Source organism: Notamacropus eugenii, chromosome 6, assembly GCF_028372415.1.
Source record: "Notamacropus eugenii isolate mMacEug1 chromosome 6, mMacEug1.pri_v2, whole genome shotgun sequence".
NCBI classification, from domain to species: Eukaryota; Metazoa; Chordata; class Mammalia; order Diprotodontia; family Macropodidae; genus Notamacropus; species Notamacropus eugenii.
Window position 1 is genome coordinate 79473533 of NC_092877.1, and position 22388 is coordinate 79495920.

The 22388-nt window shown below is 34.0% G+C and overlaps 1 protein-coding gene across 6 annotated transcripts in view; it reads left to right on the forward strand.

Annotated features, from left to right (window-relative positions):
* The window catches only part of TBC1D19 (TBC1 domain family member 19), a 117923-nt gene that overhangs the window by 23014 nt on the left and 72521 nt on the right, over positions 1-22388 (forward strand). For 5 of the 6 annotated variants that reach the window (XR_011969512.1, XR_011969513.1, XM_072620418.1 and 2 more), the window contains 7 exons: positions 2700-2774; positions 5439-5502; positions 6601-6647; positions 12555-12665; positions 17712-17784; positions 19149-19187; positions 21134-21246. Coding sequence is in view for 4 of the 6 variants with exons in the window: in XM_072620418.1 (XP_072476519.1) it covers positions 2700-2774; positions 5439-5502; positions 6601-6647; positions 12555-12665; positions 17712-17784; positions 19149-19187; positions 21134-21246 (522 nt within the window). In the remaining 2 variants the exon portion in view is untranslated. Of the gene's footprint in view, positions 1-2699; positions 2775-2959; positions 3111-5438; positions 5503-6600; positions 6648-12554; positions 12666-17711; positions 17785-19148; positions 19188-21133; positions 21247-22388 lie in introns of those variants that run through there. The other variant, XM_072620422.1, reaches the window with a different exon arrangement.

The window sequence follows — 22388 nt, forward strand, 5'->3', positions numbered from 1 at the left end:
TCATTCTACAAATGAGGAATGATAGTGCTATTTTATGACACAAAAGGAAGTGTGAGATATAGTAGAATTTCAAGTTAGCGTTGTCATTTTAAAATATTTATTGTGAATTTATTAAAAGATAAAGATATCCAGTTTCACAAAGTTGTTTTTCTTTTCTTTTTATTTATTTATTTTCAGTTTGCAGCATTCACTTACACAAAATTTGGAATTTCAGATTTTCTCCCTATCTATCCCCAACCCCACCTCAGGATCGCATGTATTCTGATTGCCCTTTCCTCCTCTTTGCCCTCCCTTCTGTCACTCCCCCCATATCACCTTCCCTTGCATTTCCTGTAAGGTAAGATAGATTTCAGTGCTCCATTGCTGTATATCTTATTTCCTAGTTGCATTTACATAGTTATTTTGTAGGAAAATATGACTTATATTGAGGTTTCATGTTGATCAAGGTTTCAGTTTGAACTTATGTTTTTTGGTATATTAACAGTTGGATTTAGCCAGCACATAATAGGATCTCCTCTTAAAACTATTTTTAAAAAAAAATTTAATATGGTTGTTTTGAAGAAGAAGCAAGGAAAAAGATTCATTTGTAATGTCTATAAGATCCAAAGGCCTTTTTACACATTAAATAATAGGGACTTGAAAAAAATTTTTATTCAACTGTCGTGAGCATTTTAAAAGATGATGAGGTGCTGCCAACAGTCATTCAAAAGATTTTATTGATTCGCTGGCATTTTTTGACTAAGCTTTTTGATATTCATGGATATTCAGAAAATACATATGAAGCTGTTTGAAATCCTTTGAGTCAATACTGTAGATATCACTTGTAATAGAAAGTGAATATAAATTGATAGTAATTTCATTTATACAGGAAGTAGGTTGCAATAAAAGGTAAATGTCTTCCTATATTAAAATTTTTGAACGCAAAAGGATAGTCACTGTTCATTTTTCTTATAATCAATGTTTAAAGTTCTTATTTATTTTGTAAATCTTTAGGGGGCAGAGATTATTTCTTCCTTTACATTTTATACTGATGCCTGCTTTCTGAACTTGCAAGCTTACTTTTCCCTCATTGTCTAATAAATAATTTTCCAGTTTAAATTTCCCGTTACTCTTTTTTTTTGCATGTATATGGCAGGTAATAAATGAGTATTTGTGCTAAACTTAATATCTTAATATTAATATCCCTTTTAAGTTTTAAAAGTTTCATTTCTTACACTCCACAAATGAGAACTATTGAAGATGGGATACCTATGAATTATATAATCATTAAAATTTGAAATTTGAAGTGAATGTTGAAAACTAAAAAAAATAATAATTTAAATTTAAAATTAAAAAAAAAAAAGAATTTGAGATTAGGAAGGCAGCCATGATCCAAATGGGAAACTCTGTCTACTCCTATAGAAGTTTTCCCATTTAGCAGCCTGAGAGAATGAAAGTGAGCAAGATAGAAGAAACAGTATCCATGCAAAAGTGACAGAAGGTGCTGAATTTCTAGGAAAACTAGAAAGTACCCTTGTACGAGGAATTTTTAACACTGACCAGGTAGGCATAAGAAAGAGCTGAGAGATTTTCTCTTTGAAGGCATAAAGAGGGAAAAAAAATCAAGCCATTATAGGTTTATATTAATGAGAAAGGAGGCAAGTTTTTTAAATAGGTGTTTGCTTTTCTTAGGGCTCTTTGCTTTCTTAATTATAAATATGTATATCTGTAAAAACATGGATGTGTGTTTTAATCTCAGCTTCTTTAATTTCTTATTTCATTCTTTTACCAAACATTTATTAATTTCCTGACCGTATGCAAAGTACCTTGCTTAGTATTTCAGGAGATACGAAGCTCAGTAAAACCTAACTTGCCTTATTTTTTCCCATCCAAATAATTTTTATGATGTTTATTCAGATTACCTAATCATGGATGGGCCCCCAAGATTCTGCCCTGTTTCCTCTTCTCTTCTGCCTGTGGACTATTTTACTTGGGACCTCATCAGTTCCCATTGGTTCAGTTATTATCTCTGTGCAGATGAATGTCAGATCTACTTATCTAGTCCTAATCTTTCTTCTGACTTCCAGGCTTATATCTGCAACTGTCTATTGGACATTTTGAACTGAATGTCCCATAGACATCTTAAACTCGATATATCCAGAACTGAATTAATTACCTTTTCACACCAAATCCTTTCTTTTTACCAATTTCCCTATTACTCTTGATGATACCATAATCCCATTATTAACTCAGGCTTTCAATCTAAGTATCATTTTTGACACCTTAGACTTCCCGCTTTGCTTTTTTTTTTATTTTACTTTTATTTCATGCTTCCTCCATGCATTGCTAATCATAATATGCTATTACTCTGTAGGCACATTTTAATACTGTGCAAATATATTTTGCAGTGGCAGCTTATGTCATTTCACAGAATGACATAACATGCTATGTGAATAATAAAATCAAATAATTTGCTATTGGTATTGAAGTAAGATTTTGCTAATGAGTCCTTAATCTCAATTTTTATCAAACATTTCAAAAATGCTTTAAGTTTAATTTAATGTTCTTTTAATTATCAATACCTCCTAATAAGAAAAATTGAGATTACTAACCATCGTTAAAAACACTTTTGCTCTTTATTTACTCCACTTAAAACTTTTATATTAACTATATTTTAAACATGAATTAAAGGAAAAATTTACTGGTTTTATATGTTTCAGGGAAGTTGGGAGAAAAGAATTTTGAAGAGTCTAAATAGTATGTGTACTGAACTAAGTATCCCATTGGCACGGAAGGTACTGTTAACATTTTTATTGCTTATATATATTTTAAAGTGAAGTTAATACTCATTGAAAGCACCATGAGCATATTTCTGTGTGTGTGTGTGTGTGTGTGTGTGTGTGTGTGTGTGTGTTTGTCCTTTGTTTGCAAAGAGGACTATGACATCAGAGAAATGATGACAAGACTTACATTTGACTTTGTTTTGAGTGAGGGAGGGCTGTGCAAGATCACCAACCTCACTTTCTCCTCCTGCGCCATCTGGATCCAGTGACCAGATATTTATCAGGATGACTGGAGATGACCCAGGATGCAATGGGAGACCTTGGTCTTCTGAGGCTAGGCCTTTTCAGGTACTCACTTAGAGGGAGGTAACACCCATTCATCAAACAGGCCTCTTTAAGAAGTAGTCAGGAAATAGCCCCTTTAATGAGCAAAAGAAAAAAATAACTAAATCAAGTTGGGAGAGAAAGAGAAACTGTTACTATTGATAATCACTCTAAACCAGGCATTAAGTGGAGCTTGGGCAGGGACCTATTGTTGTCCAATCTGTGGGCTTCAGGGTGCATTGGGTTTAAGAGACTAAAGAGGTTTCCACAGGTCAGATTGATAAACCCAAACCAAAAGGATGAATTGTAACAGAGATGAATATAAAATCTTGAATTTGGGTTCAAAAGTTAATTTCCCAAGTACAAAACAGAAATATGATTCTATAGGAGTTCATATGAAAGACTTTTGAACTTAAGGTAACCACAATAGTTCAAGTTGACCTAACAATGTGATGTTGCTGCAAAAACAAAACAAAATAATTTTATATTGGGCATAGTTACAGTATAGCCCAAAGTAGGCTTATCAACTATAGTATTAGTGTGAATACTGTGATTATAATATATACGTTATCTTTAGATATTTCACTTTCATTTTTGATTTCATTAATCAGAAATAAGAATTAGTTATGTAACTGTTATATTCAAAAATTTATTTAACTAGAGCATTGTTTACCATGGGGTAAAGAAACTAGAATCATTCTCCCCTTAGAAAACCTCATCACATGTCTTCAATTCTAACCACATCTATTTGCCATTTTATTTTGAATGGGAGAGAAAAAAGGCAAAAAGGAAGGAAGATTAGAGTGATGCCTTAGGTTGGCTTACATATATTTATATGTGATGAGAATATACATTAAACACAGAAGTAAGAGTCAGAGGTAAGATGTAAACATAGGTCACTGACTCTAAATCTACTTCTATTTCTTTCTTCCTTTCAATCAAAACTTTCCTCTGTTGGGTAAGATCTTTTTTATGGTATAGATGTAAAGAAGGCTTAAGCTTCTAATTATAGAGGCTCAAAGACATCAGTCTACACCAGTAGTTCTTTTGGCTTCAACATAAATTCTGTAAATGAGCTACCCTCCTCAAACCCTTCCAGTTTGGTCTGGCAGATCTCTCTGTTAGTTTCCTCCTTCTCCCCCTCCTTCTTCTCCCCCTCCTCCTCCTCCTCCCCCCCCCCCCCTGTCCCTCTTAAACCCAGAGTTATGGTCCACTTAGAAGTAATACAGTCACAGTTACAATTCCAAGTGCAGTAACCATCTGGTGCTCCCCACACACTTTCATAAGACACTATTACTTAGTCTCATACTACCTCTGAAAATCTGAATTCAACCTGGAAAATCCATGTGACTATTTCTAGTAGTTTATATAACCCCCCTGCTTGTTCAACCTCATAATCACCTAAAGTAATAATGGATAAGTAAAACCCTTCCATCATTGGAGAAAATCCAATTACTTCAGCATAAGATAGTTTCTCTAAAGATGTATTATCTTATGGAGCTATTAATTTTCTTCTTCAAGTTGTAAGCCTTGTGTCCCCTAACAGGGTGCTTTCTTGTGTGGTACTCGTGAAAAATTCAAGCATTATGAGAATGTCCTACTATAGTGATAGTACCAGAAATATCCTCTATCCAGTAGGTAGCGCACCAGTGGGAATTACAAGCCTTTTAAGGAGTGTGAGGAATCTAAAAATAGCTAATCAACATAACTTCCCTATATCAATTTGTAGAAATTGATTTTCTGGCAAGGACCTAGTTTTATATGATATGGTAACTTCCTAGTACATTTGGTGGAACCTTGCCAGGCAGAGACAGAGTGCAAGGGAAATAACAAGCCTCTAAGTTTATTAGTAGAGTCACCATCTATAATAAAATTCGTTCTCATGTTAGCACAATATACCATTTTATTTTATTTTTTACATAATATTTTATTTTTTCTAATTGCATGTAAAGATAATTTTTAACATTTATTTCCTATAAAATTTTGAGTTTTAAATTTTCTTCTCTAAGACAGAGTAAGGAGTTTGATCTAGGTTATATATGTTTAATCATATAAAGCCTATTTCCATATTAGTCATGTTGCAAAAGAAGAACCAGAACAAAAGAAAAAACACACAGATGTTTTGATTTTCCTCCAGACTCCACTCTTTCTCTGGATGTGGATAGCATTTTCTATCATGAGTCTTTTGGAATTGTCTTGGATCCTTGTACTGCTGAGAAGAGCTAAGTCAGTCACAGTTAATTGTCACACATGCTGCTTTTACTGTGTACAAGACAACATATAATTTGCTAAATTTCATTGCTAAACTTCACAAAGTTTTCAAAAATTGAAAAATAACTCTTTTTTTTGTAGAGACCAGTTGTAGAGCAAAAGGAGCTTCTCAATAAATGGAATGAAATGGGAACTGATGAACCAGGCATGTAAATTTTTTTTTCTCATGTGAAGAGTAATACAAAATTATTTGGTCCACAATTATGAATCTAAAACAACATATATAACCATTATTGGGGAAAGTTACTGGTCTATTTTTCATCCCCAGCAAGCTTACATAATTTAATGTGTGTATGTATATATGTGTGTATGTGTATGTGTGTGTCTGTGTGTGTATGTTCATATATATGTGTGTGTGTACATACACACACGCATGCACATATATATATCTATAGATATAGTATGTCATTTGTTTAACTTTTCATTCTACCTTTAAAATTTTTCAACTATATTGGCCTATTTCCCTAGTCATTTTGAGAATTATTTGTATTATTTAACCTTTAAAAATTAGTCTTTGAATGTTCTTTTTTTAAAGTGTGCTTCCTGGATTTCCTCACTTCGAGGCCCATATATATATTTAAACTCAATTTTTTTCCAAATTTTAATTTAGATTTTAAAGATACTAAATAATACAATATAAACTGGAATTTTCCAAGCTTTTTTTAAAAAAAGAATATTGTGAAATAATGGAAAAAGCAATGGATTTGGAATCACTCCAAATCCTGGTTTCTGTCTGGGCTCTTGCCACTTCTTCACTGTGTAACCATAGGCGAGTCGCTAGCTCTCTTTGCACCTCATTTTCTTCATGTATAACATGGGGTAATACACTACCTGCCTCACAGAGTTATTGGGAGGAAATCTCTTTGTAAACAATAAAAGGCGATATAAACGTGAGCAGTTGTTACTGTTGTTTAAAATAAGTTTATGTGGATGGTTTTGTGACTTATTTCTGGCAGGCATCAATAACTAACTTTAGTAAAATAAGAAAACATATTACCCTTATTTAAATTTGTGGGGTTTTTAATATTTGCATAGTTTGATATTCTATCAACTCAGATATACATAAATGAGCCCTTGCAAATTTATGAAGGGGAAAAGTTATTTTTTGGTTATAACATAAGACTTCTGCCATCTGTTTCCTTAATAGTATTATAAAATAGTATTAATCAAATTCATAGTTTATTATTTAAATGCTCAATAATAAGGTTTTAAGTGAAGTTTTGTCTAATCTTTCTCATTCTAGATTTAAGCCTTTTCAGACCTGTTTATGCTCCTAAAGATTTTCTTGAGGTAAATGCAATTAAATGGATTAAAAAAAATAAGAATATAATGTGAATTAGAGATGTTAATATTGCTGGAGACTCTCCACACATTAACACTGGTAAAGAAAAGAATATATTGGGGATTGGAAAGGGGATGAAAATATAACTATATTGATAAAATGATGATACTAGTTTTATAAACTAATAATAGTTTATCTTTTCTGGAAAACTTTTACCATTATCATTATATAAAAGTAAATTATCTAGGTAGTCAGACTGACTCAAAGACAATGGGAGATAACCAGGACACTGTGAACAAATGGTAGTACATATTATTGACTATTTTGTAAAAGCCCTTAGGAAAGGAGAGGGTGGAACTGGGGAGATCATAGGAAGCTCTAAACAGGCATCTGTAAAAAACAAAAGCAAAAACAAAGAACTCATGCACAATTCTTATACTGAGCTTTTTGAAAATCAGAAAAACAGTTTATATTTCCCAGACTTGTACAATACAATCCAACGAATATATTTAGGTTCTACTTGCAAGGTTCTATGATAGATAGCAGGGGCAGCTTAGTGGTGCAGTGAATACAGCCTTTGCCCTGGAGTCAGGAATACTTGAGTTCAAATCCAGCCTGATACACTTAACTAGCTGTGTGACATTGGGTAAGTCACATAACCTCTGTTTGCCTCAGTTTCCTTAACTATAAGGTGAAGATAACAGCACTTGCCGAGTTGTGAAAATAAAATGAGATATTTGTACAGCACTTATCACAGTGCTTGACACTTAATAGGTATTATATAAATCCTTATTCCCTTCCTCTTTTCCTAGCTGCTGACATAAAAACATAAAAAAATTTCTTGCCTTTAACAACTTATAAGGTAAGGAGAGGGAAGGGAAACAGGATATCTATGAATAAGTATGATATAAAGTACAAAGGAGAGAGGCTACTAATACTAACACTTTGCTAGAATAATTGCAAAATTAAGAAATCACTGAGGTTGGGCAATTGGGATTTTTTCCCGGCTGGCCCTTGAAGAAGGGAAGAATTTTAATAAGTGGAGATGTGGAAGTGAGTACATTTTAGGCTAGGTAAATCTGGTTCAAATTCACAGGGTTTAGGAGAGTATGAGACAGGATCGGGGAACAACAGAAGAGTCTGAATAGAAAGTAGAATGTATATTGGAGTGTTAAATAAAGCTAGAGAAGTAGGGTCAAGGAAAATTGGGGAGGGACTTAGATGAATAATGGGGAGAGGATCACTTGGGAGACTCATGCAGTAGTGACATTCACCTGAGCTAGACTGGCAATATTGTGAACAGAGAGAAGGATATGATAAGAAAGAGGTCATGGAAATAGAATTAGTAGGATTTAGCAACTGATTGGATGGTAGAGGAAGAGGAAGGAATCAAGGAGAATCCTGGATTTTGTACTTAAATGTCTTGGAGGAAAAATCGGGAAGTTGGGAAATTAGACAGGTTTAGGGGAAGGAGATATGAGTTCAATTTTGGATATACTAAATTTGAGCTACAGCAGACATCTTTGTATCCATTAGTACCAGGAAATGGGAGACTGAGGCTCAGACAATGAATTAGTTTAGATGTCTCGATGTGTGAGCAGAGCTGTTAATTTGTAATTTCAGAGACAGGGAGAAAGATATAGTAGAAATGCAGGGTACTCTCTGACATCTGATAGAAAGGTGAGTTCATCTAGCAGAGTCCATCCCTTGTTCTTTCAGCAATTGGGGAAGGTAGGCCTCAGGAAAGAGGGTTCACAGTGACAGGACCCTGGGAATGGAGAACCATATCACAAGGTAAGGTGTGGTGATATCAGTTACCATGTGAAAAAAATGTGCCCTGCCAAGCAGGAGTCATATATCTTTTATATTTTAATATCCTGGGATAAAACTCCATTGGCCCTATGCTAATTATAGTCCTGTTTGTAAGTCATTTATGCATTGGTAATAACTGAAGTCATGGAAGTGAATAATAATCCATGACGGAGCAAGTATACAGAGATAAGAAAGAAAGGAAAAGGATAATGTTCTCCTATTATGTATATATGGATGTTAAAAGCACAGCAGTGGCAAAATATAAAATAGGTAATTTGGTATGTCACAAACTTTTAACAATATCTACCTCCTAGGGATATTTAGGGATATTATAAAGATCAAATGAGATTATATATTTAAGGCACTTTGCAAACTTTAAGCCATTTTAAGTGTTAGCTGTTATTATTTTAGTCTATCTATTTGATAGTCTGTCCACACTTACCACACAAATCAAACTACTTTGTATCATCAGAAAGAATATGATAAAAGAAATTGCAGCATAAATGTAGCAATCTATAATGGTGGACGTGATAAACTGCAGCTACACTTTAATAATTCTTCCCTTCTTAAAATCACTGCAGAGCATATTTCTTCCAGCCAGTTCTACTCCCCCACATCCCTTGAGACAGTATCAGGTCATTTCCATTGTTGTTTTGCAAATGCTGTACAACTTTTACATGGAATTGTTTTGATTTGCATGTCAGATTTCCTGACTGGCTTAGTCTCTCTTGGACTTAGTGGGGTCATTTGTTTCAAAAAGGCTTGAATATACTTGTAGGCGTAGTTTTATTTAATCTTTGTGTGTAATTCTTAATTTAGTTGAGTAGGAGATTCTGCAGGCATATTCAATTTTTCTGTCTTTCTGCAAATCGTATTTTTGAGAAAGAATTTTTGGGAGGAATTTTTCTTCCTGTGGAAGTGGAGAGGTTGAGAAGCTGAATTCTTCGAGAAAGTTCATTTTTCCATCTTTTTAGAACTCTCTCTGGTATAAATTCTAAAACAGCTGGGTCACTTGCCAAGTTCTACTTCAGCATCTTGTTCTTCCTTATTGGTCAGAAACAGGTTCAAAATAGTAATTCTCCTTATCAGGTCCTCTTTCTTTTGAAGAATAAAGTTACCTTTAAGGCAGTTCAAGAATTCTTCAGTTCTGCTTTTAGCAGAAATGCCACTCTAGAAGATGCATGCATGTTTCTGCCACCTCATTAAAACTACCTATACCACATCTCTTGTATCCAGTCCCTTCTCTCTATTCACATAGCCACTGCTTTTGTTCTCATCACCCTTCACCAAAATTATTGCAGCAGCCTCCTTTTGTTCCCTGTGCCTCAGGTCTCTCCCCTACTCTGTGTTCCACATTGCTGCCAAAATGATTTTCCTTAGATGCACAGCTCATATGTGATTCCTCCTATTCCTAGGAAGCCAACTTCAGTGGCTTCCTATTAATCTCTAGGTTAAAATTTAAACTCTTTTGTTTAACTCTGAAAACCCTTTACCACTTAACTCTAACTTATCTTTCCAGCCTCATTGTGTATTACACCCTGACTTGTATTCTTGATTCAGACAAACTTGTCTCATTGTTCCTTATGCCCACATTCTATCTCACATCTCTGCAGTTGTTCTGCCCCCCATGCTTGTCATGTACTCACCTTTACCTTTTAGAATTCCTTTCTTCAAGATATTTGTTAAGCATAACCTTTTTTTTAAATCCTTTCCTGATCTCCCCAGCTGCCTAGTGGACATCTTCAACTGGAAGTCTTATAGACATCTTAGACTCAACATGTCCCAAACTGGACTCACTCTCTTTCCCCAGAAAACCTCTCCTCTTCTGAACTTCCTCTTCTCAAGGGTATCACCATCTTCCCAGTCATCTAGGATTGTAACCTAGGTGTTATCCTTGATGCCTCACTCTTTCCTTACCCCCATATCCAATCTGTTGCTAAGTCCTGTGGATTTTATCATCATAACATCTATGTATGTGTTCCCTTCTCTCCTCTGACACTACTACCATTATAATGCATGCCCTCATCACCTCAAATTTGGACTATTACAGTAGCCTGTTGGTTGGTCTCCCATAAATCTCTTTATTTTCCAGTCCATCCTCCACTCAGCTGCCAAAGTGATCTTCCTAATGTTCAGATGTAATCATGTTACCTTCTTAATAAATTCTGAGGGTTCCCTCTCACCTCTTGGATCAAAGAGAAAAGCCTGTTTAGTGTTCAAAGCTCTTCATAATCTGCTCCCCACCACACACACCTTTTCAGTCTCCTTAAACCTTACATCCTCCCCCATACTCTGATCCAGTGACACTTGAACAACATACTCCATGTCCCAACTCTAAGCATTTTCTCTGGCTATCCCCCATGCCTGAAATTCTCTCCCTCCTCCTCTCTGCCTTTTGGCTCCTTTGATTTCCTTCAAGGCCCAGCTAAACTCCTACCTTCTACAAAAGCTTTGAGGCTTCCTTAACTCTTGTGCCTTTTTTCTGTTGATTATCTCTAGTTTATCCTTCTACATATCTTGTCTGAAAGTTTACTTTCATGTGGTCTTCTCCATTAGACTGTGAGCTCCCTGAGGGCAGGGACTGACTTTTGCCTTTCTTTGTATCCCTAGCACTTAGCACAGTGCCTGGCACGTAGTAGGCATCTCATACATTTTTGATGACTGACTGACTAAAAAACATCATGTTACTACCTGCTCATAATTTTCTTTGGCTTCCGACTGCCTCTTGTAACAAATTCGTTTTTCTTCATCATTTAAAGCCCTTGACAATCTGTCTCCAACCTATCTTTGAAGGGTTTATATTATTATATACAATACCTCTTCATGCATTATATGCCCTAGTGTAAGTGGTCTTCCTGTTGTTCCTTCTAAATGACATTTCATCTACTGTCTCTGTGTCTTTGCACAGGCTGTCCCTGTGCCTGAAGTCTGTTACTTCATGGCTTAAGCTTAAGCACTATCTTCATCAGGCCTTTCCATTTGTCATTGTCTCCATTCCCAAAATTACCTTGTATTTATTTGATATATATTTACTTATGTATGTGTTGCTTCCTCTGGTAGTATGTCGGCCCTGTGATAGCAGGGAATATTTAATTTTGTCTTTATGTTCCTAGTGCCAAGTGTAATAGGCAACTGATATATCATTGGCTATTTTTCATAATATCCTAGTATCTCTAAATTAAGAAATGACGTGAAATTAGGTTTGTTTTTTTCTTAATCTTCACATTTTTATGACTTTATTTTTCCATCAGTGATCCTGTTAGTCAGGTACTTATTGAGTGCTTAACTACGTGCCACTATGCTAAAGGAGATATATATCTATATATCTCTACAAAAGCGTGATTCTTACAAAGAAGCTTTCAGTATCACACATTTAAAAATTAGTTTCCTAATATCCTGTATGCTAATTTTTTATATTTAAATTACAGTTAGTGAAATTATATGTAACAGTGTTGAAACAATGTAATGAAATTTTCTTGGTATTAATGAATTACTTATGTTATCAGAGCAAACCCTTTTTCAGTTTTGGAAATGTAGATGTGATTTCAAACATGGTATTCTAAGCTGAATCTATAAGATTAACTAAATAAAACAGTATAGACAAGACATGTTTAACTAATTATACTCAGACATGTATTTCTGCCATTAAGTCTTACTGGATTCTTTAAGTGTCCTCAGGAAGATCAGTTTCACTGGAATCATAGGGGTGAAAAAAATTCTCAAAGCTCACCTGAGCCACCTTCACTCTCACAACCTTGTGTCTGTACTTATACATTCCTAATTCACTGTTGTCAGTTCTATTTTTAAAATTATTGAGGAAGATGGAGAGATTCTACAATCCCTTTCCTTGGTAGTGTTCTCATATTTCTTTATCCATGCGGTTGACATTTCCATTTATAACTATGCTTTTATGTTTTTTGGGAAAAAGTAAAAACTCTTTAGTGTGTTTTAATGTGTGATTATATGTGATGATATAATTAGATTTCTTGCAAACTCTCCATACTAGCCGCAGAATTACTGTTCTATACTATGAGTTTAGTTAGTTGTATTTCAAGTCTAACAATTCATTCAGATGACTAATTTTGTTGTGTTTGTTTTTAAAGGTATTAATTAATCTTCGTAACCCAAATTATGAAAATGGTGATCATCTTAATTTAAAAACTCATTTGGGTTTAATTCAAGTTCCTCTGAAAGTAAAATACATCTCTGAATTGGTAAGTGAAGTAATTTAAAAATGGTCTTTTAAAAGCATGCAAACATTTAAGTTTCTGTGCATATGATATATTTGAAACTACAAGAAAATCAGTAAGTGAGCGGACCAGAGATTTTTGGAGCACTGCTTGTATGTATACTTTATGTAAAGCGTTCATATCTTGAATCATCCCAAAGTATATAAACACTTGAATGAAAACAATGTGTTAGCTAAGGAATAGAGAGGCCCAGGATGTGCTGTTGATGCAGGGATTTTTGAGCCGGCCGCTCACATGGGCCGTCCCGTTTCTGCTGGTTTTGTCCATCATGGCAAAACATTTAACATGATTCTGCATTCGTGGCTCATTTGTAAACTGTAAACACAAAATAAACCGATGCAAATATTGTTAGAATGCTGGATCATCTGATGCTTGCCTGGAAAACGGTCCTTTGTTGAAAACGGGATAGCAGCACAATGAAGTGAATAAGGAATCTCTGAGTGGAGCCAAAATGCCCTCCTTAGAAGGACCAGAGGGCCCAGCAATGAGCTCCTCCCAAAACCTTTCCTTAGGTTCAGAGCTTTCTAGGTTAGTCTGCTCTGCTTGGCTTTGACCCCCAACCTCAAGATAACTGTTCCCCTGAAATCTTAGCACCGTGCAGATTCATTCAGCACCTGCTTCTTGCCTCTGATTGGAGGGCTGGGGAGTGCAGCAGTGAACTCCCCCCACCCCCAAAGCCTTCCTTTGCACAGGGCTCAGAACTCTCCAGGGCACTCTTCACTTCCATCAGTGGCTCTGAGTACCTTGGACTCCCTGGGCCAGGCACCTCTCACCTTTCAGGCCTCTCACTTCTTTTAGCTTTCTTTGGTATATTGTCTTCCTTCATTAGATTGTGAGCTCCTCAGGGGGAGGGACTGTCTTCTTCTTATCTGTATCCTTTGCACTTAGCACAGTGCTTGGCACATGGTGGGCACATAAGTGCTTGTTGATACAAACTCAACCTACTGTAAGCCAGCAAAAAGATGGCAAAGGTCTGAACCTCACTTGCTTTCCCTCTGATATCAGTGCTAATTTATCCTGTCTATATTGTATTTGAGCATAGTTGGTTTTATGTTAGGTCCCTCATTAGTTATGAGGCCCTTGAAGGCAAGAACTGCCCTTTCTTTGTGTCCTTAGCATTTAGCTCAATACCTGCTACATGGTAGGCACTTAATAAATGCTTGTTAATTGATAGAAGCTCATGACAGTAATACCAGATCAGGCTATTGCTACCACAAATTAATTTTTACATTTTTAAGTATATTTCTATCCCTTTCCTACCCCTTCCAGAGTCCACTGGAATACAATATACAATTATATATATAATTTATATATATAAAATATAAAAATATAAAGAATATAACTCTAACCCCAACCCTAATAAATTATATTTTTTTAAGACCCAAATAAAAACATCAACGTAAATGATCAGTACATTTTTTTTAAAGTGTGAAAATATGTACAACTTTTGTGGAATTCCCCCTCTGCAGAGAAATGAGTTGGGGGGAGAGGTATGTTCTCATATTTCTTTCTAGCCATACTTGTTCTTTGTAATTTTGCAATATTTAATTTTTTGCTCCTATCTTTTGATCATTTATCTTTAGGAAGCTACCCTAAATTATAGAAAATTCACCCTCAGTAGCCTTGACTCTGTTGTTGTTGAGTCATTTTTCAGTCATGTCTGACTCTTCCCCATTTGGGGTTTTCTTGGCAAAGATACTGGAGAGGTTTGCCATTTCCTTCTCCATTTCATTTCCTTTTACAGATGAGGAAACTGAGGCAAACAGGGTTAAGTGACTTACCCAGGGTCACACAGCTAGTAAGTATCTGTGGCCAGATTTGAACTTAGGAGGATGAGTCTTCCTGACTTTAGGCTAAGCGCTCTGTTATCGCCTGCCTACCTATCTACTTTGCCTATAAAATGAAGCAAATTTTGCAAGGAAATAGTAGAACCTACACAACATATCCTTTGAGATTTAAATAATTTATTGCTGCTGACTACCTGGAAAGAAAGGATCTAGGTAGCCAGAATGATTCATCAGAAGGTTTTATTTCTCAGTGAACTAAGACAAATCCCCAAGCTGCAAATAAAAACTTCAAGCTATCCTTTAGCATTCAACAAATAAACTCAACTAGAATCAAGGCAATATTACACACAAAATTGTTGCTGACCCAAAGGGCTACAAAAATGTGCATACCCTTTGGCCCAGCAATACCGTTTCTAGGACTGTATCCCCAAGAGATCATAAAAATGGGAAAGGGTCCCACATGTACAAAATATTTATAGCAGCTCACTTGTGGTGGCCAAAAACTAGAAATCAAGGGTATGCCCATCAATTGGGGAATGGCTGAATAAATTATGGTATATGAATGAAATGGAACACTATTGTACTATATAAGAAATGATGAACAAGAAGACTTCAGGGAGGCCTGGAAAGACTTATATGATCTGATGCTGAGCAAAAGGAGCAGAACCAGGAGAACTTTATGCACAGCAACGACCATAGTGTGCGAGAGTTTTTTCTGGTAGACCTAGAACTTCATTGCAATGCAAGAACTTAAAAAATAATTCCCAGTGGTTTTTTAAGGCAAAAAGTCTTCCATACCCAGAGAAAGAACTTTGGAATTCAATTGCAGAATGTGGCAGATCATTCTCTTTTGTTTTACATTTTGGTTTGTTATATGATTTCTCCTATTTGTTTTAATTCTTCTACACAGCATGACTATAGTGAAATGTATTTAATAGGAATGTATATGTAGAACCTATGTAAAATTGTATGCCATCTTGGGGAGGGAAGAGAAAAAATAATCTGTTATATGGTAGTGATTGTAGAACACTGAAAAAAAATAAAATTAATATATAAAAAAATTGTTGCTGACAATTCGTTTCTTACTCAGTACCAAAATACCAAACACTCATAATCTCTAAATTATATGGAATGAAAACTTCAGATTGTAGAATCCTTAACTGAAGAAATCAAATCAGTGTGGCACCTTAAGGAAGTAGACATCCTCCCTGTTATCTTGTCTGCTACTGGAGGGGTTTTCAGTGAGTTTACAGATGAGCTTGCATCCCAAAAGTGAGTTGCCCAGGGTCACACAGATAGTAAATACCTGAGAGAGGATTTTAATATAGGTATTAATTTGAATTAAGTGCCTTACCTACTTGCAGCACCAGCTGCCTCTCTGTATAAAACTGTAGGCAACATGCCCTAATACAAAGCGACCTCAAGAGAATTTTAGTTCTGAATCATGGGCACTTAGCTTCCTGGAGCTCTGGGCTACAGGTATCATACTGGCGGGGCTACATTAAGCCCTGACGGCCGGTCGAGCTGGAGCAAGATTAAAATGTAATTAGGAAGTTTAACAAAGTAAGTAAAAATACAATACAAGATAGATAATGTTAATTTGTGGTTTTCTAAGGGTTAAGGTCAGGGATCTGTTTTTTATTTAAGTTTGACCATAGTCTAGAAAATTTCTAAGATTCTTGGTGGAAGAGAAGGTGCTGACTAGCACTGGCAGAAGGAGTTTGTTCGTCTAGGACTTCTCCCTACAAATGAAATTACAGGATTGAACCTCATAACTCTGTGAGTTGGGTGACATTGTTATCTTCATTCCACAGATGAAGCTACTGAGTCTCAGAAATAAAAGAGCTTGAGGTCCTCTCTTAAGGTGATCCAGCTAGGAAATACTTGATATGGGACTGAACCCAGGTTTCCCTGAGTCCACATCCAGCAGTGGATCAGTAACCCCGTGGTGTCTGTCCTCCTTCACTTGTGCTACATGATCAGTTTTCCCTGTTGTAGTTGTACATGTCCTTGCTGCCACATTTTGTTACTTTTTAATATGTAATCCCTCATTGCTAATATATTCCAGCCTGCTTACATCTACCATAATCTTTGAATTTTCTGAAATCTTAGTGTTCTCGGCTTTGTTGCAATGAAAAACTATTTTTAAGCAGCAGGTGAAAAATAATTTATAAAATTAATTATAAAATATAATAAAAATTTGCATATTATTATGCTTTAGAACTTTCAAAAGAAAAATTGTTGTATACAAATGTGATTACTTTTGTTTTCATGAATTATAAGAAATGTCTAGGGAGTGTTTTTTATCTTCATTTTCCCTGTATATTGGATTTATTTGATAATTTATGTAGTCTTAGATATTAGCTGTGTTTAATTACTTCTCATTTTAAAATGATAATTTAAGCCTAGTTAAAAAGGACTAACCCAAACCATGATACACAAAATGACAGTACACTACAATGTCCACAAGAATTGATAAGAGAACATAGTGGTTCTTTACAATAACCATCTCAAGTAATTAAATTGAGAAGCACTGAAACTATTGAGAATATCAGAATTCAAGATGTGGCTCCAGTATCTGCCGGGTATTTGACCAGGGGAAAGGCCAGTCAACTGCTTGGAGCTTCAATTTACCTACAAAATGAGGATAATAATCCTTGTACTCTCTATTGCAAACAATTGTGCCTAGGATAGCATTGTGTAAACCTTAAAACGATTTTAAAAATGAGTTGTTGGGAAAAGGAAAATCTGGAAAAAAGATCTGAGTATTTAGGGATTGTTATTTATTTTTCCTCTGGCCTCCGCTTTGTTGTGTTCATAGTAGATATTAAAAATCAGCATCAGGAAAGTTAAAAGGGAAAAGTACTTGGTAATAGGAAGACATAAAATTGAAGGTTGTTGTTCTTTTTGGAAAAAATAGTATCAGTAAAAGAGAAAAGTCATATAGATGGGGAGAAAGAACTGTTTAGAAAAATGTGAATTCTTCTCATCCTTTAAAATATGAATTATGCAATAGTATAAATTATATTGCTTTGTATAATCTCTGTTCTTTACTGTATTTTAAAAATTAGTAGATGTCAAATAATAATCTCAGAAAAAGGGCACTCAGCACTATCTGGAAAATGTTTTTCATTTCTAATGAAAATGAATTTTTTATTTGGAGATTTTTAGGAATAGTAAGCCTGAGATTTCTGTTTATTCCTATTTTATTTTTATTTTTCAGAAAGAGTTTTTTATTGAATTGAGCTTAAATACAGGACAACTGGGTATTGATGATGCTACACAAGTGCCTCCTGGTAAGTTTATCTGCTAAGTGAAATATAATATTGATAAATGGCCTTCTTTTATAGGCTCATCTTATTTTAAATTAGCCCTTTAACATTTTACTTTAAAAATCAAAATGCATTTTCTTATCATTACGTTGTTAAGAAATGCTATATAAGAAACTGATATGGAATATTATCAGTTATAAGGGATTTTATAATTTTTTTTCCTAGAAACCATCTTTTCAAAAGTTATTAGTGATAAAGACTGGACTTGTGATTTTAAAAGTTATTAGGCTTGCAAACTTAATTTTTTGGGCAAAACCTGTATAGTTTGAACTCCAGTTTCCCCCTTGTAGTCATCACTATTCATTTGTACTGTCCTTAATATCATTAAGGTAGGTAAACAATGACTTCTGCTTAAAGTAAAATAAGGTTAAAAATTATATTTATATAGACCTTAAGTATGCAGATAATTTCTTCAACTTTTGAATTCTCTTTACTGCTATAATTTAAATTTATATCTATATCTATAAATCTCTAAGTTTAAATTGTAGCTGAAAAGGGTTTGAACCTGTCTTTCAAATCAATTCATGTGTAAATTATTTTATTTATTATTTTGTTCAGATTTTATCATATCTATACTTTTCAGCTTATTTACAAATACAATGTGGAAAAATTCTGCCATTGAATATATATCTGACAACTTAATAAACTATGTTTTTTTTCTTTTACTGGTCCTGTTATATATGTATACAAACTCACATAAAGTTTTTTCTTACACGTGTTTGTCATGGTACCAACACTGGAGAATAGGGCTAACACTCTTTTCTTAGGTAGTCTTGCTTCTTCTTTATAACTCTGAGGGACATATTTGTGTTAGCCAAATCATTGTAATAATAATATTTATTATATTAGAATTCTGGTGAGTATATATATATATATTACTAGCATCCTAAAGTTCTCAGTGGAAAAAAGTACTACCAGTGGTCAGTGCTTGGTGATAAATCTTAAGATATTATGAGTCATTGTTTATATCAAAAGTATGCGTGTGTGAAAATATACAATTAATAGATAATTCTAGTTTTAGTACCTCTTTTTGCTTTCTCTTTTCAGTGAGATCAGTAATTATTTTAGGAGGAGACGAAAGCAGATTTATTCTTTCTTTTGCATGTATTTTTAGAAGTTGCTCAGATGAGGCCCCAACTTTATACAACTTGGGAAAAGGCACTTTCTATGTACAAAGAATGGCCATTGTCACTAGAGAGAAATATTTTAATGTGGTCCATTATATCGTAGCATCCATATTTGTAAATGCCTGAAAGGGGTGGCAGTAGTTATACATAATGCTGTAGAGCATTTTCTATCTCATTACGTTATTTTCTCTCCAAACTCAGAGCTTTTTGAAAATGAACATGTACGACTTGGACAAAAAGGTAAGTTAGAGTTTTAACTCTCATAAATTCTGAAGAATTTAGCATTCCCTAAAGAAATGTTTATATTCAGCATGACTACCAAATAATCCATTCCCTAAAAAGTTAATAACCTAAGGAGACAATGCACATAACTGTAGATAATAAAAATATGATGAAAATGTGTTTAGACAAAAAAAGGCTCTTTTTTTATTTTAGCTCTAGTTAAAAATGGCAGCTGAAAAACTCCACAACTGGTTCACTAAAAAAGAAATAGAAAGCACAGACGCATATCTTTGTGATGATAATTTAACCTATGCTACCTTTGAATTTTATTTTAAAATCAAGGAAACCTGTTTTGTCTTGGATACACACACATTTCATTAGCGTTAATAGGAATTATGCACATGCATCAGGGGAAAATATAACCATAATACTTCCAGATGATTATTCTCAGATGTAAGATTTAACAACTGATTCAGCTATTAGAGCCTTTTGGAATATTTTCCCCTTAGTTAAATGAAATTTTTCCTGATTTTAATGAATTTGATTTTTTTTTAAAGCGCAGACATCTGTGATGTCAATGTAGATGTTTTATAGTATTACACTGTTAGACTCCTAAATCCAAATGCAATAATTATTTTTAAAAAAATCTTATTTGTAAGATTTCATTTTCATTCTGTAGAACCTTTGCCTTAAATACAGAATAAAAGATGATCTTGTACTTGCTTGTTAGCATTCATTTTTGTAACTAGAGCTCTACAGACTTTTGTTTTCTCTGGCCATATCCTTCTTTCTTTTTATTAACAGTATAGATTTTATTACCTCTACGCAATAATAGTAATAATAATAGTTAAAGTTTACATAACAATTTAATATTTGCAAAGTGTTTTAGATATACATTTAATTTGATCCTAATTTGATCAAAGTAACCCTGTGAGATAGATGTATTTATCATTCTCATTTTGTATATGAGGAAACTGAGGCTTGGAGAAATTGTCACCTACCTACTGTGACATAGCTAAGTGAGTATCAGTAGTGGGGTTTGAATCAGAGCTCTTTCCACTAGGCTAAGTTTCTTAACCAGGGGTCACAGACTGTGTGTATGTATATTATACTTGCATGTCTATATATGCATATATATATATATTTATATTATACGTGTGTGATACATACATACATATACACACATATGACTTTCTCAGTATAATTGGTTTCTTTTTTAATCCAATGGAATTCATTTTATACATTAAAAATTATTCTAAGAAGGGCTCCATTGGCTTTACCATTCTTCCTTATGAAACCAAAAAAAGTTAAGAATCCCTACACTGTACATCACGTTGTCTTCTGAAAATAGTTCTTTTTAATAACATGTTAGTGAGGTGCTCATGTCCTTATCTTTCTCTTTATCTCTTTTTAGTATTTTTCTTTCACAATAGCTGGAAAACTTTCTTAACTTAAAGAAAATTAAAGATTGAAGGAACTTAATTTTAGGAAGTGTGAAAGAAAGTGTGATTTGATTTGACCTGGAATCTTAAAATGACTTTGTACCTCTGAAAACTCTTTTCATTGAGTATTAGTCCCATAAATTGCTGTAGAAGTGGGATAGACCTTAGGCAGAAAATATTATCAGTCAAAACTTAGAACAAAAGACAGGAACTCCAAAACAATTCAAAACTTGACAGTAGTAGTGTTATGAGAAGGGCATTATCCATCACACTGAAAGCCTAAAAAATGAGTAAGAAGAAAGTCATGAACTACAATGTGGTAATAATATGACCTTAGGAGGAAGCAAAGCTTTAAGAATAAGATGCTCTTGAATCAAAAAAAGATCAAACCACTACATAGCAACAGGTAATGATCTTCTCTCTTAAACTTTTTGTATCTATGTAATTTAGAATATATTTCAAAATTATCAACTTTTATATTTCTAATCAAATCTTAAAATGGTATTTTTTTTCTTTTGGCAGTTTTAGCTGAACAAGATAGTGCTGCTGCTCAGCAATATATCAGACAAGGTAGCCCAACAGCACTTCGGGCAGAATTGTGGGCCCTCATTTTGAATGTTTCAAATCAGCCCGAGGTAAGCAGGAAAAAAGCTAGACTACTTTTTAGTTTTGCATGCATATTTTATAAAAGGTCAGTTGTTGGACATAGGAATATTGGGTTATTCGACTCTGAAAGAATTTTTTTTCCTACTTTTTAAGTTATGCTACTTTTAGAATTTTTTGAAACAAGATTAACATGTAACTTGAATATTCTCATATTTCAATTCTATTTAGTTTCTACTATAACAAATATCTATTATACACCTAATATATGTAAAATGCTAGAATGTGAAAATGAAGACAGTCTCTATGCTCATGAAATTTACCATTAGGTATATATTTGAGTCAATTAATGAACATTTAGTAAGTGATTACTACGCGCCAGGCATTATGCTAGGTGCTAGGGATACAAAGAGAAAGCAAAAATAGTCTCTACCTTCAAGAAGTTTATATTCCAGTGGGGACACCACATGTGTAAGTCAAAACATGCAGAATGAATTTAGAGCACATGGAAGGTCACTGTTGAGAGGATGGCGTTAACAACTAGGAAACCAGGAAACAATATGTTATCATAGCTCTTGAAGGAAATAAAAAAAATATATGCTTGAAAATTTCAAATAGCATAAGCATGTAGCAGTTTTAAAAAGACCCAAACCCTATGAAGAAGTATGTGTAAAATAAACTTTTGAATAAGAATATTTCATATCTAGGAAACAGATACATACTATGAAAGATATCAGTGAAAATGTAATAGACTAAAGAAGAAATTACATACGTTATTTACTTTTAAAAATATTTTTAATACAGTTTTTCTTATTTAAAATGCTTGCCTGGATAATATAAATAATTTGTAAATCTAAATATTCAAATAATCTTCTGAGTAAATGACAGCAAAATAGAGCGTCAAATATCTCTCACCAAAAAGGATGTGCGTAACTTTTTTAGAAAAGTTATTCATGATTACTATGGAAAATTACCCACAAACCATTGTCTATAATTAGAAGTTGTTATATTTTAAAATTTTTTCTTTGAGTGGATAACAGCATCTAATTTGTTTCTGAAACTTGTGAAATAACTACATATTTTGTTAAACCTCTTTCAGGGGTATGACCACTGAGCCTCATAGGAGATCTGCAGTAGGAATGATAAACGTGAAAAAAAAAATCACTTTATAAGC